Raw genomic sequence first — 18,017 nt, forward strand, 5'->3', positions numbered from 1 at the left:
GGAGGGGCATATTTTAAAGGTCCAGCAGCCTATATTCCCATGCTTTATTTTGCTTCATATTTTGTGATTTTAAATATCTGCTGGGGTACTTGCCCCAAACCTGGATCTTGGGTCCATGGGGTCACGAAGAGTCAGACACAACTAAATGACTAAACAGCAACAACAACCATATACCATATATATATGTATGGAAACCACATAGATGGCTTACTCTCCAGGTGGTGCAATGGGTCAGTGCATCTGTCTGTTAACTTCAGCCATTTTTGTAAAAGGATCTCACACCCTTCTCAACAAGTGGTGCTGGTTGGCCAGTGAGTTGTTCATTGTGAGATGAGTTCAGAAGCTGCATCTGGTTTTGTGTGGGTTTTTTTAGATTGTAAAAAGCACTGGACCATACCAGATACTTACAGTACGTAGATATAGTTTCAAAGAGATCTCGTTTTAACAGTGTGGGGAATCTTGTGTTTCAACCAATACCGCATTGGGGAAATGGGGTGCTCCTCTAAAGCAGGGTGCATGAGAATATGGGAGAAAGGCAGGAGACTGATGGTGTTTAATTTGCTAGGTTGGCCGACTGCAGCTGTCTAACAACATGAGCCTGGTCATCATCATGCCCCGCTCCATAACTCAAAATCTCACCGAGGTGGAGGAGCGCCTCAGTGCAGTTGTCTTCAAGTCAGTGATGGCCAAGCTGGAAAGCACCCATTTCAAGCCTACCGTGGTGTACCTACCCAGATTCAAGGCGGACACTTCCCAGAACCTCATGAACATAATTGGGGAGATGGGTAAGAAAAATAAAGCTGGAGAGAGGAGAAATGAGCTAAAGGCAAAGAAGCATTGCTCCTTTTCAGCATGAAGGATAGGTTGTGTCAGTGATAGAAAGAAACGCTAACCCCCACACTCCACCACCCTGTCACCAGTATATTTAATTCACTCAAGCCCATGAAGAAGCCGATTTCACACCATTGTTCACAGAGCAGGACTGGCTGCATGGCTTTAAGTGTCCTCAACTGCAGAGAGATAGTGCTTCTACTCCACTCCTTCTCCCCAAACTAGATTTCTTGGGATAAGAAAAACAGATGGAAGCAGCACTGGGACAACATGGGTGGTGGTTTACAGAACAGTAACCATGTCATATGTCCATTAAACATGAGTTCAAAGGGCATAGTTATTGCACAATAAATGCCTCAGCTGGAAGCCACCAACCTCAATGTATTCCAGTATTAACAGTATTGTCTTTCTGTCCTTTCTTCTCCCCACAGGCCTGATTTGCTACCATTTATTTGCTGTAAAAGAATTGCCGTGCCAACCTATCCGGTGTGGCTAAGCAAAGCACAATGCCTTTTAAAGATTCTTGTGTCTGCTTCTAGATTAGCCAACGTCTTTTCCTCTTGGGGTGTTCTGTGTTTGTGTGTGTGAAATAGTGCTGTGGTGCTAATAAAGAAATAAGAGGGGGAAATAATAATTGAAGGAAACCAATTCTCTCTCACTCTTGCTCTCGCTCTCTCTCACGCGTGCACACACACACACACACGAACAGAATGTGGCTAATTCAGGAGACATGCATCACTAATTCCCTACCCATGCTAAAACAAGAAGAAATAAATTGGGCTAAACCTGCAAAAGGGAAGCTTTTAATTAATGTTGCTGGGGACTTTTGCTGACTGGGAAATACTTCTAAGTCAACATTATAAGAAGATCTTTTCCTTGGGGAAGGGCACTGCTGGTTAATATAACACTATTGACTGCTATATGGCACCTCCATTTTAATTCTACCTCTAGCTAATTGTGGGAAAGCATTGCCTTGGAAATACTACAGTGTTTGCAGGCATGTACAGGGTTCTCTTCCCCCGTAGCTCTGCTTTGAAACCTATTTCCAGCCAAAGGAGAAGAGAGTTTAGGTTTCATCCGATATTATCTTTATGCATTTAATCCAACCTTCTCTTTCAGATTTTGGCTTTTTCTATGATGCCGATCTGTGTGAGATCTCCACGGATAAAGAATTGGCCGTGTCCAGTGCTCACCACAGGGCTGTGCTGGAAATCAGCGAGGAAGGAGTGGAAGCAGCGGCTGCCACAGTTGTCTCCCTGGCACGCACAGCCAATATCTTTGAAGTGTCTCAGCCCTTCCTTGTTGCAGTGATGAGGGATAATGGGTTCCCAGTCTTCATGGGGCGCATCAACAACCCACAGGCAGCATAACGTTCTCCTCCTTGCTCCTGTCAGCTTCTGCCAGACACCCACAGGATTGCCCCTGGTTCAGCCTTCACTGTTTACACATGGAGCCTTGTGCAAGTGGCTGTAACATGTTCCTTTGGTATTTCCTCCCATTTTATTCTTTTGCGTTATAATTTTATCCTCCCATTCCTATGCCTTTTTTTTAAAAAAAAAAAAAGCTGGTTTCCCTCCCCATTGTCATTTTTCTGTGATTTTTTTTTTTGTCCTTCCTTTGCATTACTGAGCAATCCACCTGTTCCCATTTATGCAGCAGGCTTGAAAAGAGGTCTCCTCTGTCAAGAGGTCCTCCTTCTTCTCCTCCTCCTTTTCCCCATGTAACCACTGCAACAAACCATTCAGCCTCTTCCATTTCGCCTTCATAAGGAATAAAGCGAAACTATATTGGCTCACGGGACTGTGTTACTGCCATGTCTGAGGCAGAAGTGTGCCTGTGTTGTGTTGCTTTAGGCTGCAAGTGGCGGCTCAGCCAATTAAATGATTCTCCAGCCCAAGGAAGGGAACCTACCACCGCTAGCTACATCATGCCCTCAGCAGATTGTGTCATGGCCTGCATGCCCATAATGGGCAGAGTTGGAGCAAAAAAGGACCACCCAGAGCCAAAAACAGCGGGGGGGGGGGAGCCCCTTACGCTTTTCCTTGCTTCAGGAGATAAGGATGTCAGGAGTCAGAGCACACTTACGGGATGAACCAGAGACTAAGGTCCAAGGTCCACAGTCTAAGGTCAAGAGCACTGCCAGGTCTTGTACCCTCATGTGCCTGTGGTCCTTCAGGCTTGGAAGTGGCTCAGCTATCAGTCTATCAGATATGGTGGCAGCTGGAATGCTGTAAGGCTTGACTGGCCTGGTTTGGCCTTGCTGCTACCTAACTCCACCTCTTGTTCCATATAGTTCCCTTCCACGAGTGTTATTTCCTCCTCTGATGAGGACTCCTGGAGTGGAGAGCATGACTAGTGAGCCACTTGCTCTAGTAAGGGTTATGAAAATACAGGGAGGCTTCTTTAGCCTATCTTTCCTAGGCCATCCCTTGTTAATGATGCTAATTTAGAAAGCTTCCCACATCCCCTAATTCATCTCAGAATTAGATGAGTTGTCGTTGGCATCCGTCTATCTCAAGAGAAAATGGAGTGTGCCTCCAACGGCGAGGTCAAACCGCTATGTTAGCAGCACCAAAGTGACCTCCGCAAAGAGCAAGCCTGGGCAGTGTATATGGGGGGCCCTGGCTGCCCAGACAACAAGCCCCGCCCCCTTGGCCTTACTGATGTGATGCAAAGGAAAGGAGAGCAATACGTTTGGCACCAGTTTGGCTGCAGGAGTTGCTGGAAAGAAGTGTACAAGGCACCATCCAACCATCTTAGGGACTCTGCTCCTGATTTGTGTAGGCTTTACTCCTTAGCCTTTTCTTCTCCTGAAGATATCCCGCAAGGCAGCTGAGGTTGAGGATCAGAGTTTTCCTTCTCCTAGATGGGCTGGCTACCTGACCTGACCTGACCCTCACTTCAAAAAACCTGCCTTCTTGGCTGTTGAACCTGCTATTGGTCTCATCCGCTCAATCTGCCTGGAGCTCGTCTTTGCATGCAGGGGAAGTCCCTAACTCACCAAGGGTTTGAAACCCATCAACTACCTTCATCTGGTTTAGCCGGCCAGTCAAAGGCATTCCCAGTGTGTGGCCGTTGTCACATGGTGACAGCTTCTAGGAGCCACAGGTGAGAGCTGAGTGCAGGGTGGAGACCAAAGGTGGACAAATGACCCCAGAATGAAGTGAGCACATATCATTTTCTAATGGAAAAAGTTATATTCCTGGAGTCAGACACATAGAAAAGCATCTGAGTTTATTAAAAAATTTCAGACTCCGACATCACAGCTGGATATCTCTTTAAACATACTTCAGTTGATTTATTTATTTATTTATTTTAAAAACTGATATTACACAATGTTCAACTTTATATTATATAAGATATTACAATAAAAATATAATACATTATTAATATTATTATTAATTTATTTTCACCATACATAAATAGGTTAGCCAGTTAGTAGCGAATAGGGCCATGCACCGGATTCATGAGGGTAACACAGCCAATTGCAGCATACTGTGGCCTTAATTAACCAATCATTTGTTGACACATGCCAAACATATAACGTCCTCATTGTCTATTGGCAGTAGAAGTTGGTGGCTCAAAATTGTTACATGAAATCTGTTAAGCAAATATGTGGCTTGAAATCGGTTACTTCAAATCCATTGCTTGAAATCTCCACCGCTTTTAACATTTAACATGTCAGCTTTATGACTAAGAAATTCTACTTTATTTTATTTATAAAAATATCTATAACTCATAAATATACATATATATATATATATCTATAATAGTGTTGTGCAATATAATTATATGCCACCAGCTCATTAAAAAATCATAGTAGTATACAATCAAATCATTAAAGCATCATTAAATTGTAAGCTAAGAATATTAACAACAAATGACCAACAGTGAATCTAATTAACCCTCTGAAAATGCTTAGCAAAACAGCCACCCCAGCAGAGATGATGATATCTCCTGGGGTGCTATTTGCCAGTCCTCCACATTCCAAATAAATAAGTTTTTCTTAAGGAGAAACCCACCAAATAAGCAAAGGAAGAGGGGAGTTGCAAGATGAATATGCATGGCTAAGGCTTTAACTGCAACCTAAAAAATATATATTTCCAGAGTCGTTTTGCTATTGCCAATCAAAATGTCACAAAATTGTGAGCCAGTGTTTGATTCCACAATGAAACAGGAGGAGGGGGAATGAGGAAAAAGCTGGCTTTGTATTGAAGCTGTAACATCTGGTCAAAAATTCATGTTGGTTCTTTGGGGAGTTCTATAGGGAGTGACCATGAAGACTGACTGTGCTTCAGAAGGTACCACTAAACTACTGTTGGGTACTGATGACCTTTGGGTATGTGCGTCTGTGGACTCTCCTTGCAGGCTATAGATATTGGGGCTGCAATGATGAGTTTCTGCACTTCAAGATGCACGACTGCACCGCTGCCTCCCATACACAGACACGCACTTTGAGACCCAGTTTTGTATAGAGTAGTGCTTGTACATAGAACGCCTCCTGCACACCCTCTTCTTGCGAAGAGCCTCACGGCATCTCTACATCCCACCTTCTGAACGAAGGTCAAATCATACATATGGAGGCTGAGGCAATCATGATGTACCTACTCAGTCCATGGCTTGGAGTAGGCACATGAACGCGCACTTGTCATCTCAGCTGCAGGAAAATTTGAGGTGCTCCAAATACTCCAGCAGCTCCTGGGCGAGGCGAGTTCCTTTAGTGAGCTCGTCCCATTGATCAGTGAAAGTCCAGGAGATTCTGCAGGAATCAGCAGAACATGGGGCTGTGGGCAGCAGCTGGAAATAAAAGGCACGAATAACCTGAGTCAAATGTCAAAGCACAACCATACAAATGCAGCATGTTCAGCACATGCAATGGCACATGCAATTGAAGGAGGAGAGCATTCCACATCAGGAATGCCAACTAAAATAAATGGGGGGTCCATGTTAGCCCCGCCCAGCATAATCGATCACAAGACACGGTGCGCCATTTGAATGGTAATGTTCATTAACTTTTTTGGGGAAACCCCTCAAATATTTTATTGGAGGGAGCGATGGGACCTCGGCCGCTAGGAGTTGGCTCCTATGCTCCACATATGGGACTGTTGGGTCTCGCAATCAGATTAATGGTCTCATAAACCACATGATTCTTTTTTAAAAATATATATATATCAAATATCTGAATATTGAAGATTTCCATTATGTGCACCTGTAACATTTACAAGTTTAAAGGATCACTTAGCACCCAAAAGTAGGTTTCTCTTTTCAGGATGACAGTAATGGGCAAATGGGGGTGTCCATCATTTTTCAGGCAGAACTCTAGTCCAATTAACGGCTAAAAGGCAGAAATTCAGTAGGCATTTCCTCCATTACTTTGTATTCTTGCTGGGGAAAGATACTCCTGTCACATTTGCCAGGAATAGGGGGGGGGGGAGTTGCAATACAACGGGGTGGCATTCCCAGTCCCACAGAGAAACATAGGAAGCCTGCCCAGCTCTTGATCATCCGCATCTATCTGTGGAAGAAACACCCTGGAATGGGATGTTTAATGTAACTACAGGTTGTTATCCTGGGAGCATCATATAACAACTGTGGAATGCTTGTTTTACAAGCAAGCCCCGAAGGAACGGCTCTTTTACCTTCATTTTCTTGACAGTGTTTTCCAGCTGGTTGAGGTACTTCTGGCAATATTCGGTTTGCCTGTGGATGTTGGGTCTCAGTCGGCTGGCAATTGGTCTGATGATGCCTGCATAATGCTGGAAGCACTTTGTGTACTGACACAGTCTCGTGTCAATGGTGCCCTGTCACACAAGAAAGATGGACACCTTTACTGAGTACTCTATTTAAGCAGCTCTGTGTAAAACGTGCAAAGATGGCCAGATTGCATTTTGGAAATGTTAAGTGCAGTGTTCATGGTTTGTTAGAACTCTCAGATTCAGGACAGGGCTGAGGTACCGTGTTGTTAACAGAGGCGTAGAAGACAGAGTTTCGGAAAGTTGAGTCGTACCTTGGAGGTTGAAGGCAATCTGTTCCGGAAGTCCGTTCGACTTCCAAAACGTTCGGAAACCAAAGCACGGCTTCCGGTTGGCTGCAGGAAGCTCCTGAGGCCAATCAGAAGCCATGGAAGCCCCATCAGACGTTTGGGTTCCAAAGAATACTCACAAACCAGAACAGTCACTTCTGGGTTTGCGGTGTTCAGGAGCCAAAATGTCTGAGTACCAAGGCATTTGGGATCCAAGGTACGACTGCATGTTTTTTGCCTCCACAACAGGACAAAACATGCAACACCCATTCAGATACTCTTTTCTATGAAATACCAAATTCCTACCTCCTGTTGAAACTGGCATCCCTAGACTTTGTCCTGAGCCCATCTAGTCCAGCATCCTGCTCTCACAGTGGCCAACTAGATGCCCGTGGGAAACCTACAAGCAGGCTCTGAGCGCAAGAGCATTTTCCCTGGTATTCAGAAGCATCGCTACCTCCAACTGAGGAGGCAGAGCAGAGCTATCGTGGTTAGTAGCCACTGATAGCCTTAACCTCCATGAATCTGCCTTATCCTCTCTTAAAACCATCCAGATTGGGGGGCCATCACTGCCTCCCAGGTGAGGAAGTTCCAAAATTTAACTATATGTACTTTCTTTTATCTGTCCTAAATCTTCAAACATTCAGCTTATTTGGATGTCAGTGCATTCTAGTGCTATGAGAGAGGGAGGAAAACTTTTCTCCATCTGCTTTGAAATATATACAGTGGTACCTTGGGTTAAGTACTTAATTCGTTCCGGAGGTCTGTTCTTAACCTGAAACTGTTCTTAACTTGAAGCACCACTTTAGCTAATGGGACCTCCTGCTGCCGCCGTGCCACCGGAGCACGATTTCTGTTCTCATCCTGAAGCAAAGTTCTTAACCCGAGGTACTATTTCTGGGTTAGTGGAGTCTGTAACCTGAAGCATATGTAACCTGAGGTACCACTGTACTGCTTTGCAAAAAAAATGTATATTAGGCAAAGCTGTTTAAAAAGGAATTGCAAATTGATGTGAAAATGTGGAGAACTGAACATAATACTGAAATAATATAATGAAAAAGTAGGAGAAACCAAAATTGACAGCTTTGCCCATTCCTGCCCTACACAGAGATACTGGGCCCACTCTTCCTCTTGCCAAATGGCTCCTTACCAGGTCGGTGGGCTGGGCCACAATGCCATTGTTTCTCAGGATGCACACAGGTCCTCTGAGCTCTCTGCCTCCATAACCATCATCCTGCAAATTTGAAAAACAAAACAAAACTTGGATTCCGGAACTGGCACGAACCAATTTTAACTGTGAAAAATAAGTTATATATTATTTGTCTTTCAAGCATTTGAAACTATTTCTACTTTTATGAAATTTGGTGTGCTTCCCCTCCTCTGCTGAAACAGTTGAAAGATTTTATTACAATTTAGTAATTCCTATTCCCCCCCACACACAAACTTTAGTAAAATGTTGAGAGCCAGTGCAGTCCTGTCAGCAGAGTTGCTTGTGGTCTGGACTCAACAATTCACCTGTAGACTCAATAAGGGTGTTAAAGGAGTCACCATCCCACAAATGCAATAAGGGTGAAGGGACTTTATTTATATTTAGGATCTGATTCATCATCTCTAGTAGAGTCAAGAAGGAATGTTCACTAGGGTAGCAGAACTGCCATCCTTTGCAGCTTGTGGTTTGTGGTGGTTTTTTTTTGAATCATCTGAAGTGGAGCTATTTGTTCTCCAAAATAACTCACTGTAGATTCTACAGATTGATAGGCTGGAGGTGGAAACAGATGGGAGTTGTGAAAGAGGACTGAACCCAATAACCTCTTGTTTCCTTCCAAGGCTATGAATTTTAAGAGTGGGGAAATAATGGCCCGTCACACAAGATTGTAGTGGGAAGGTCGAGGTACGAAGCTTAAAGGCTGTCAGTCCAATCCTGAACACATTCACTTGGAAGCAAGTCCCACATGCTTCAGATCATGCCTGACCTTCCATTGCTGATGTCCTAATGACTGCAGAATGTGGGAATAAGCAGGACTTTGTATACTGGAAATCAGGGACAAGGGAGACCTACAACAAAATGCTGCTGTGTGACATGCTTCTGTTCAAGGTTCCAACCACTCCAAGCCATTCCTATTCCCACTAAGTATTTTGTACCCGCCCCCCAACTCAATAGCCAGGATTCCATACTAACTGAGCATGTTCAGTCCTCACTTAGCCATTTGGAGGAAGGTTAAACCCCCTTAATTTACTCCCCAAAATATTATTTTTGTTACTTCTGCAAAACATGGGGCTGTTGATACCTCCCTCTTGTGCGTGGATGTTTTGGCTACTTATGCATGATGACTCAAAAACCTGAGATCATTCTTAGTATCTAGATGCTGCTGCTGCTGAAACGTAGGACAAATTGGTACTGATCCTGCCCTGGAAGTCATGTGCACCACATAGGACACTGCCTGCTGCTCGGAAACACAGAAGTGCATGGCCAGCAGCATTAAGCCAACTAAATGTTAGATTGTACGTAATTTTAGTCAGTGATTCCAGTCGAACCAAAATATCGGGATCTCTTTCAGCTGACACCCTAGCCCTCAACATCTGCCAACAATGCCAGTAACTCATGGCTGAGCTGATCCAGTTTACCAAAGCACATTTCTTTGCTGGCCCCACAATTTTCAACATCTGGAATGGCTCTACTAAATTCTACTCTTAGCCGAGTGGAAGGAAAGGTCCTTTGGAGAGACAAAGGAAGGAAGTGACACAGAAAGCAGGTGTGATTCATTCTCGTACATACCACTAAGGTCCTGTAAAGATCCCTCAGGCATTTCTTCAAGCGACTGATAATGGAGATGGCATTGGGCAGTTCCTCTGCACATGTTGGTCCAGCCTCAGTGGGGCATCCCTGACTCAAACTGCAAAGCACAGTCATCAGTGACACCACCGATACAAATGTGTGCCATCCTGTAATAAACATAAGGATTGCGTCATCAGACATTGAGACAAATTGTGCAGTGAAATGCTATTTCACACTTCTTCAAAAGGAAGTCACATGGCATTCACTGGAGTTTACTCTCAAGAGCGTATCCATAGGATGGGTGCTTTAATGGCCTTAATCTCCACACAAGAAGGCCAACATGGAAATGGTAAAGGGAGAATCCAAGGCAGGGGCGAACGAAGGCATCGTGACACCCGGGGCAGGGTGTCGCTACGTAGGGCACATGTGCAGCGTCGCTACTTATGACACATGCGCTGGACGTAGCGACACCACACATGCACTGTACATAGTAGTTTCCCAGCGGCGCCGCTCCAGCGCCATACAGACGGTGCCGGGATCCTCTGCTCGCGGCTGCAGCTGCGAACAGAGGATCCTCTACATGCAGCTCTAGTGGTGACAGAGGGATCCCACTGCTGTCCGTATGGCACTCGAGCAGCGCCAGCAGCAAACTGTTATGTACAGCACATGTACAGCGCATGCATGTGATGCTGTACACACGCTGTACATAGTGGTTTGCTGCTGGCGCCAGGATCCTCTGCTCGCAGCTGCAGCTGCAGCTGCAAACAGAGGATCCTTCACATGCGGCTGCAAGCCCCTGCGGGGTGCCTTCTTGTCACCCCCCCCCCAACATGGCACCCGGGGCGCACCGCCCCCCCCCACCCTGACCCTGTTGCAACATCACTGATCCAAGGCGGTGCTAAGGCAATAGTTCCATTGGTGGGAGAATTTCTGCTTGAGCAACAGAACATTCTCCCTGCTCCCCAGATCTCCTCTAGGCTTTCCCCTGACACCCTGGAGCTGGTTTTGGAATAATGCAAGGCATGCAGGTGGGGAGGAAAGGGAGGAAATCCCATTGTGTAAGTGGAAGTCCTTGGTTAGTTGGACAAGATAGTAAAATAACTGATAGTAAAAGACCCAATACTGACTAGAATCACTGTCCTTCAATTCCCTCAAATATTTTATTGGAGGGCAAAGGGACCTCGACCCCTAGGAGCTGGCTCCTATGTTGCAACATGTATATAGTGTATAAACAGAGAATGTGTGTTTCGTGTTGGTGAGCCTAACAACTTTATCGAAACTTCCGCAGTGCACACACAGAGAAAAAGATTTATAGGTGTTGAAGATAAACATGCACCTCAACATTTTTATATGTGTAGGTATCTTTTCTCCATGCTTTGCAGCAAATAAACCTCTACAAACTGGTGAAGTCTTTAAATATAAATGTTATGTTAGGCATTAGAAGGCTGAAATATCATTTTCTGGCAGCAGGAAAGTAGAAAGTACAAACTTTAGCCAGGGTTTTCAAAGCCCAGTTTTTGGTTTTCAAGAGAAACCTATTGAGACACCAATATAGTTTTGGATGAATCTGGGGTTGTTCCTCACGACCATTTTCAGTTACATGTTACTCATTATGAGTTTATCATATAAGAATTCCATCAGGCTGCATGCAGCATCAACAAACCTTCAAAACATTGTTTATGCAATAGCTCAGGAACTCTATTTTCAACCAGTCTACTTCCAGCAAAATATAACCTGGTTGTAAAAATAAATGGTTCACTGCAAAAAAGGATCATGAGAATGTCTCCTTTCATCCATCCATTCTTTAAATTAAATCTTATATTCCGCCTTTCTTCTGTAATGGAATCCAAGCAGCATACATATGGTTGGTTCCCAGAAGGTAGGAGTGGGGAGAAATTAGATTCAGTTTGAATTTAAAGACACACCTGCCTAATCCACACTTTCTGAAACAATACAGGAATCGAGCAAAGCCTTTCCTTGAAATTTACACTTTGCCTAATTTTGCAGTGTAGTTCTCCAGCCAAATGATGTGTACAAAAAGGATATATGAAGGGTTATATATGCATATAAATGCATGCAATGGTGAAAATAGCATAAAAATGTATTGTATTAAGGGGTGCAAAAATGTATATAATTGACAAAATTGCATACAAACAAGAGATAAATTCGCACGAAGTTTTTGATGAATTTTCACAATAACAAATTTTTAAAGCCAATTGATGTTGAACTGAACTTTATATTGGAAAAATGAGAAACCAGCATCGACAGATTTGCCCAGTCCTACTAAGGGATTACCTATCCAGACATAGACCAGACTCAAACCATAAAGGTGGTGGCCTCCTGTGCCTTCACAAAATAAGAAGGGACTGGAAGTTAGCCTGAGCCCCATGAAGAGAGGGTAAATATAACTGAAATAAATATAAAACTGACAGGAAAATAAACAGGCTGGCCCTATGAGGTGAGTTTCCACAGTACATGCCACCAGAGTAGACCTAGTTTTAAAAACTAGAAAAAATGTTTTTTGAAAATACTGTATTTTTCCGTATAAGACTAGGTTTTTTCCTTTAAAATAAAGTCCAAAATTGGGGGGCATCTTATACATGGGGGCTATCTCCCCCCATTTTCTTAAATCGGAGACCCCAAATATGGGGGTCGTCTTATACATGGGGGTGTCTTTATAGACGGAAAAATACGGTAGTGTGACATCAAACATACAAAATAAGTGGATGAAATTCAATTGGAAATCTGCTTCAGATATCTCAAGGGTTCTTCCTAGCCTGAATTCAAACAGCCCTCTTGGGGTACTAAAAGTTTTTTCAATGGAAAGTGTTGTAGATTAGTGGTTTCCTGCGACATCAGACCCTCTTGCAAAATATTTCTTCTCAAAACTTATGCTCATGAACCACAGCCTTCTGGGTGACTCAGAACAGAAATTGGAAAAGTTTTCTGAATAGAGGCATCGTCATTCAGGAAGGGAACTGTAATTGATGGGTGAAGGGACCTCAGTGTACATTTTCTAGGCTCATGGAGTAAAGTGGGGAGGAAATATTTGTATATACTGGCTACCATAATCTATATATGCAGTTGGAGGAGAATGCCATTCAATCTAACCTAATTTGTACCTCCTGGATTAATACATGCATCTGAACATCATTAAGTTTCAGGTTTCTTACTTTTCCAAATTTGCAATTCTCAGTTCAAAAAACATTCTAAAATGCATCAAGAAAAGTAGAGGGTTTTTGGGTTTTTTTAAGTGCAAGGACTTCTGCTTCCACAATATAACATTCCTCCCCCCGTACCATATGGCCCCTCTTGTAGGGGATCCCCAAACCCTCCAGAGTAGATTTGGGGAGGTTGTGGAGTGAGGAAAGGGCAGGAGGTTCTATTGCATCCTTGCACTAACAGAACAAGTACATCGGATACCTCCCATAGTTTAGGGAAGAAAACATTTAGAAATGTGCACGTTGAGATAAAACGTGTATATAAAACAGACCAGAAATAGACAGATCCTTCCATTCCAAGCTGTTGCCTGCACTCACTTTTAAAATATATATATTATTGGATGGGATTCAACTAACAAATCCTGTCAGTGGAAGCTCAGTGCAAGAACTTCTGCTTGTGCAATGGGGCTCCCCCCCCCCATGCATTTGAATTCTCCAGAACTCTTCCTCAGGCACAAAGCAAGGAGGGAAAGTTGGCTGGAGACAAAGCCCAGTGGCGTAGCGTGGGTTGTCAGCACCCGGCGCAAGGCAAGTGAGAGAGAGAGTGAGTGAGCCAGGTAGGGGCAGAGAGCTGCGAGTGCGAGCGCCCCCCCCCCCCAGATGTTGCGCCCAGTGCGGCCGGCCCCCCCTGCACCCCCCACGCTACGCCACTGACAAAGCCACAGAGTTTTCATCTTGCACATTATTTGTTGACTTTTGGGTTGGCCTCATAAAGGTATTGCCCTAAAATGGGCCTTGGAATTTCTTGGGAACTAACATGACTAAAGCGTAGGTCAAAAATCTGTTTCTTTCTGTCACTTCTGCCCTCTAGTATCTGAATACTGGAGGGGGGGTGGATTTTAGCTTTATTTTATTACCTACATTTTTGGTAACCAGCCTACCAAAAAAAAACCAGAATAACTTTTTCCAGACATGTATGATTGTAGTAAAGATGAAAAACAATAATCTGGGATTATCAAAACATCTTTTTTTAAAAAGGGGGGGGGGCTGTTTTGAATGAGAGAAGAATGCAGCTGTGAGAAGAAAAATTGATAAATATGTTGCCAGGCTGCACTTATCAGTTATTTCCTGCCATTTTCCCTCCAATCACCCAACGGACACTCTCCCAGCATCCCTCACATGAGAAACCAAAGAGACAGATTCCTGGTAGCAACAGGTAATGGTGGGTGTCTCACACACACACACACACACACACACACACACACACACGTCCTAGGAATGTGAGTCAGGTAATGTGGCTGCAAGCTGCCATGCATCAAATGGGACTGGGCAGAGTAACAGAGTGACAACATTTCCCCTCCTGAGGGGTAACTGTCACAAGACATGTGAAGCTACTTTGCTTATTTGTGCCCAGAAGCAGAGACAGTCAAGAGGGACTTTCCCCCTCCGCCAGGCAAGAAGGAACAGTGGAATTCCAGCACCAACTTTTACTAGGAGCAAATAAGGCTGAATACCTTGGTGAGGTCAAAACTGTGGTGAAGTTCAAGTCAAGGCTGCCTACCTTGTCACATGCAGTGTCACATGAAGTTTCCTGGCCGAATTCTCTGAATACTTCATCAATTGAGCTCCTCCTCATACCAACTCATGCCCCTTCGGCTCCCCTCAGTGTGGAGGAGGCTGAGCGTGGAGCCAAGTGTAGCACAGCTTTGGTGGCTGGCTCCTCCAGAGCACTCGGCCTCCTCCAGATGATGTGACGTCACACATGCATTGCGTGCGGGATGTCACATGCATGCAAAGTGTGATGCATGTGACATCACACACGCGTGTTGCACATGTGATGTCATGTGCACATGACATGCGCTGGGCCCCCTCGATCTTGGGAGCAACTTGGCATCTCTGGGGCTGATCCAAGACATTTTGCTGCCTGAGGCAAAGGACAAGATGGTGCACACACAGACATACACTTCATGTACAGTAGCCAAATGGGCAGTCCGGTCCATGGGATGGTGTCCTCTACCTTAAGGAGCATAGGACAGGCTGAGTGGCACACACAGCTTTAATTTCCAACACTTCACCACTGCTCCTTGACCCTCAGCACCTGCTGCCTGAGGTGGCCGCCTCATTCTGCCTCATGATAGGGCTGGCCTGCATTTCCTTGGTATTCTAGGCAAACTATCACCATGTACAAAAGGCTATGCACACACCATACATTTAAAGCACATTTATAGCATATTCTTCCCTCGCCCAAGATTCCTGAGAACTGTAGTTTCCCCCTGAGAGTTACAGTTCTCAGCACCATTAACAAATTACATCTTGAGGGGAGGGGTGAGCCACGTGTTTAAAGATACGCTGTGTAAGCGACCATAAAACCCCCACAGCTCTCATCATTCTAGGGAGATGTGAGTGGGTCAGATCATCAGCTTACAAAACCACAAATGCAAGAAATGGGGTGGGGGTGCAGACCTGGGTTTCAAAACAGTAATGCACTTCATGTTTGGGTGGGGGACCCAAAACCGTAACGACACCCTAAATTACAAACCAAATTCGAACACCAAAATTCCCTAGAGCTGCTCAGTCCTGTCCCAAGTCCAAAACTCCTGCTAGCAAAAAAAATGTAGAAGCATGGGAGTCTTGCCAGGAGGAAAACAAAATCCTCACTTCCATTCCCCACCCCCACCCCCATGGCAGAGTTCCTCTGCTTTTACATTTCCACACCAAGGGAGCACCACCTGTTTAATTGCTACTCGTCAGACAGTCACACAAGCCCTGCAACCATGCACATTTAAAGCTCATGGCTACCAAGCTACAGTTCCCAGCACCCTTAACAAGCTACAGTTCCCAGGACTCCTTGGGGGGGTGAAAGGAATGTGCTTTAAATGCTCAGCCTTCTGTTGCTGGAATCCAGGGCTCCCCTGCTTAAAGCATGCACAGCCTTGTTGACATCCTAGCAGGCCCTCAGGCATTCTCAAACCTTTTTTGTTTTGTTTTTTTGTTTAACTCATCACAGTGGGCAAAGCATGATAAACACCATTGCCCCTTGTTTATACACAGGTCGACTATGCCCCAAAGGTTCAAAGAAAAATCTTGCATAGCAACAGAAGAATCCAGGAATTCAGCAATGACATCTCACCTTGGGTAGATTTTTTAAAAAAATAAAAACATCTCTGCTTTTACTCGAGCACCCAAACAAGAATCCACATCGCCAGTGCTGCCCAGTATGACAAATCACAGATGTGTTGGCAATTCTGCTCCCACCACTGAGAGAACTCAACACAATCCATGGTACAACTTTCCCTTGCTGGCTTTTCTCCAGGAAACATCCAGAACCTGCCCTACCTCCCATCTCCCCAAACACTTGCCTCAACATTTTGTCCCACTCATAACACACACACACACACACACACACACACACACACACCACAGACCAGCTTATTGAAGAAGACTTTCCCTCCACTAGCTCAGCCCAGATAAACTTCTCAACCAATCAGCCCATCTCTCCACACTGTCTTCCAAGGAAACATGCATGCAACAGAGTGCCCTCCAGCAGCCTCTACTACTTACGCTGCCTCATCCTGCTTCAAGTTAGATGCCTTTCCACTCCTTAATTGTCCCTCTACCTACTGCTTTCCCCGGGTCCTTATATCTCACCTGTTTACTGCTGATCACACCCCTAGTCTGACATCACTTCTAGAGAAAAGCAGGCTGTGAAATTCTGTGAATGAACAGGATGTGGGTAACGTAATTCAGCTGTGTAGAATGAACTCATTGGACACTTCTGAGCAGGGCAGGGCAGGGCAATCTATGGAGGTGTCCTGCGTGAGAAGCTGGGTCTGGTGGCAAGGATCATAGAATTGTCGGGTTGGAAGGGACCCTGTGTGTCATCTAGTTCAACCCCCTGCAATGCAGGAATCCCAATGAAAGCATCCATGACAGGTGGCCAGCAAACTTCTGCTTTAAAACCTCCAAGGAAGGAGACTCCACCACCTCTGATGGGAGTCTGTTCCACTGTCAAACAGCACTTACTGTCATAAAGTTCTTCCTGATGTTTAGTTGGAATCTCCTTTCTTGTAGCTTGAATTGGTTCAGGTCCTAGCCTCCAGAGCAGGAGAAAATACACTTGTTCCATCTTCCATGCAATAGCCCTTTAGATATTTGAAGACGGCTATCACATCTCCCCTCAGTCTCCTCTTCTCCAGGCTAAACATACCCAACTCCCTCAACCATTCTTCATAAGGCTTGGTTTCCAGACCCTTTATCATCTTGGTCTCCCTTCTCTGCACATGTTCCAGCTTGTCAAAATCCTTCTTATATTGTGGTACCCAGAAATGGACACAGTATTGCAGGTGTGGTCTAACAAAGGCAGAATAGAGTGGTACTATTACTTCCATTGATCAGAACACTATACTTCCCCAAAGGAGAAAGTGTGAGAGCCCCTAGCCTAGATCTGTTTCTGTTCAGTGAAAAAGAAAAAAACCTCAATTGTCAAGTTTCAAAAAGTTAGGAGAGAACTCCTTGTTGCAACTGAATCCTACTTTGGTTTGTTGTTTTCTTCAGGCAGTTTTTAATCTCTCAACAGCTTTTTATGCAGAGGTGCTCAATTCTATTTCTGCTGAATCAGATCATCCAACCCCCCTTTTCTCTTCTTTCTGGATATGTTTCTTTCTCTTCTGCCAATGCTTCTTAAAAGATCAATGTCATGGTCACATTGATCCTAGAAGTCTTTTTTTTGGTCAGTGATCTTGAATAATAATCTTCCAGCATCTTCAGATGACCCCCTATAATAGGTAGCAGCCATAATTTCAAGTGGAGGTATAACAAACTCACACTGTCAGGAAACAATGTATGATATTAGAACTATATAACAGAATACTCATGTCCTGAGGAATCTTCACAGTGCTATCCTCTGCATGTCTACTCAGAGGCAACTGCTGAGTTCAGTGGGCTTACTCAGTAAAGTAGGTATAGGATTACAGCCTCAGATATCCTTCTCGAAAAATGAGCAATGTCTATCTAGGAGACATGTGTTTATTTTTGCAATCAATTACTGTGGCTGTGTACAAACCATGCCTTTAAAGCACATTCAAAATGCTTTCCCTCAAAGATTTGTGGTTTAGCCCTCGCGGAGCTACAATGTCCAGCAGCCTATAATGAACTACGTTGCCCAGAATTCTTTGAGGGGGGAAATGTGCTTTAAAGGCATAGTGCATATACAGCCTGGGTGAACGGA

The 18,017-nt window shown here is 44.5% G+C and overlaps 2 protein-coding genes across 3 annotated transcripts in view; one reads left to right on the forward strand and one right to left on the reverse strand.

The window, feature by feature from the left end:
- The window catches only part of SERPING1 (serpin family G member 1), a 19,951-nt gene extending 17,325 nt beyond the window's left edge, over positions 1-2,626 (forward strand). The window contains exons 12-13 of the mRNA XM_083579080.1: positions 566-785; positions 1,951-2,626. Coding sequence (XP_083435206.1) covers positions 566-785; positions 1,951-2,201 — 471 coding nt within the window. The 3' untranslated portion in view covers positions 2,202-2,626. The remainder of the gene's footprint in view (positions 1-565; positions 786-1,950) is intronic.
- LOC310745359 (uncharacterized protein) lies at positions 2,387-16,401 on the reverse strand. Of its 2 annotated transcripts, XM_083577619.1 has the most exons (5): positions 16,352-16,401; positions 9,630-9,796; positions 8,004-8,087; positions 6,471-6,632; positions 2,387-5,628 (listed from the first exon to the last, which is right to left on the reverse strand). In XM_083577619.1, the coding sequence occupies exons 1-5, from the start codon at positions 16,359-16,361 to the stop codon at positions 5,485-5,487; spliced, it is 567 nt and encodes a 188-aa protein (XP_083433745.1). In that variant the 5' UTR covers positions 16,362-16,401; the 3' UTR covers positions 2,387-5,484. The 2 variants fall into 2 exon arrangements, with proteins under 2 accessions (XP_083433745.1, XP_083433744.1); XM_083577618.1 differs by lacking the exon at positions 16,352-16,401 and having other exon boundaries at positions 9,630-9,869.
- Positions 16,402-18,017: the final 1,616 nt, after the last annotated feature.

Source organism: Podarcis filfolensis, assembly GCF_964270895.1.
Source record: "Podarcis filfolensis genome assembly, chromosome: 1".
Lineage (NCBI taxonomy): Eukaryota > Metazoa > Chordata > Lepidosauria > Squamata > Lacertidae > Podarcis > Podarcis filfolensis.

Excerpts from the sequence above, each read along its gene's own strand:
- LOC310745359 (XM_083577618.1), bottom strand. The coding sequence starts at position 9,830 with ATGTCTGATGACGCAATCCTTATGTTTATTACAGGATGGCACACATTT. Across the intron at positions 6,633-8,003 it reads TGGCCCAGCCCACCGACCTG|GGCACCATTGACACGAGACT; the intron begins GTAAGGAGCCAT and ends CTTGTGTGACAG. Across the intron at positions 5,629-6,470 it reads ACACTGTCAAGAAAATGAAG|CTGCTGCCCACAGCCCCATG; the intron begins GTAAAAGAGCCG and ends TTTTATTTCCAG.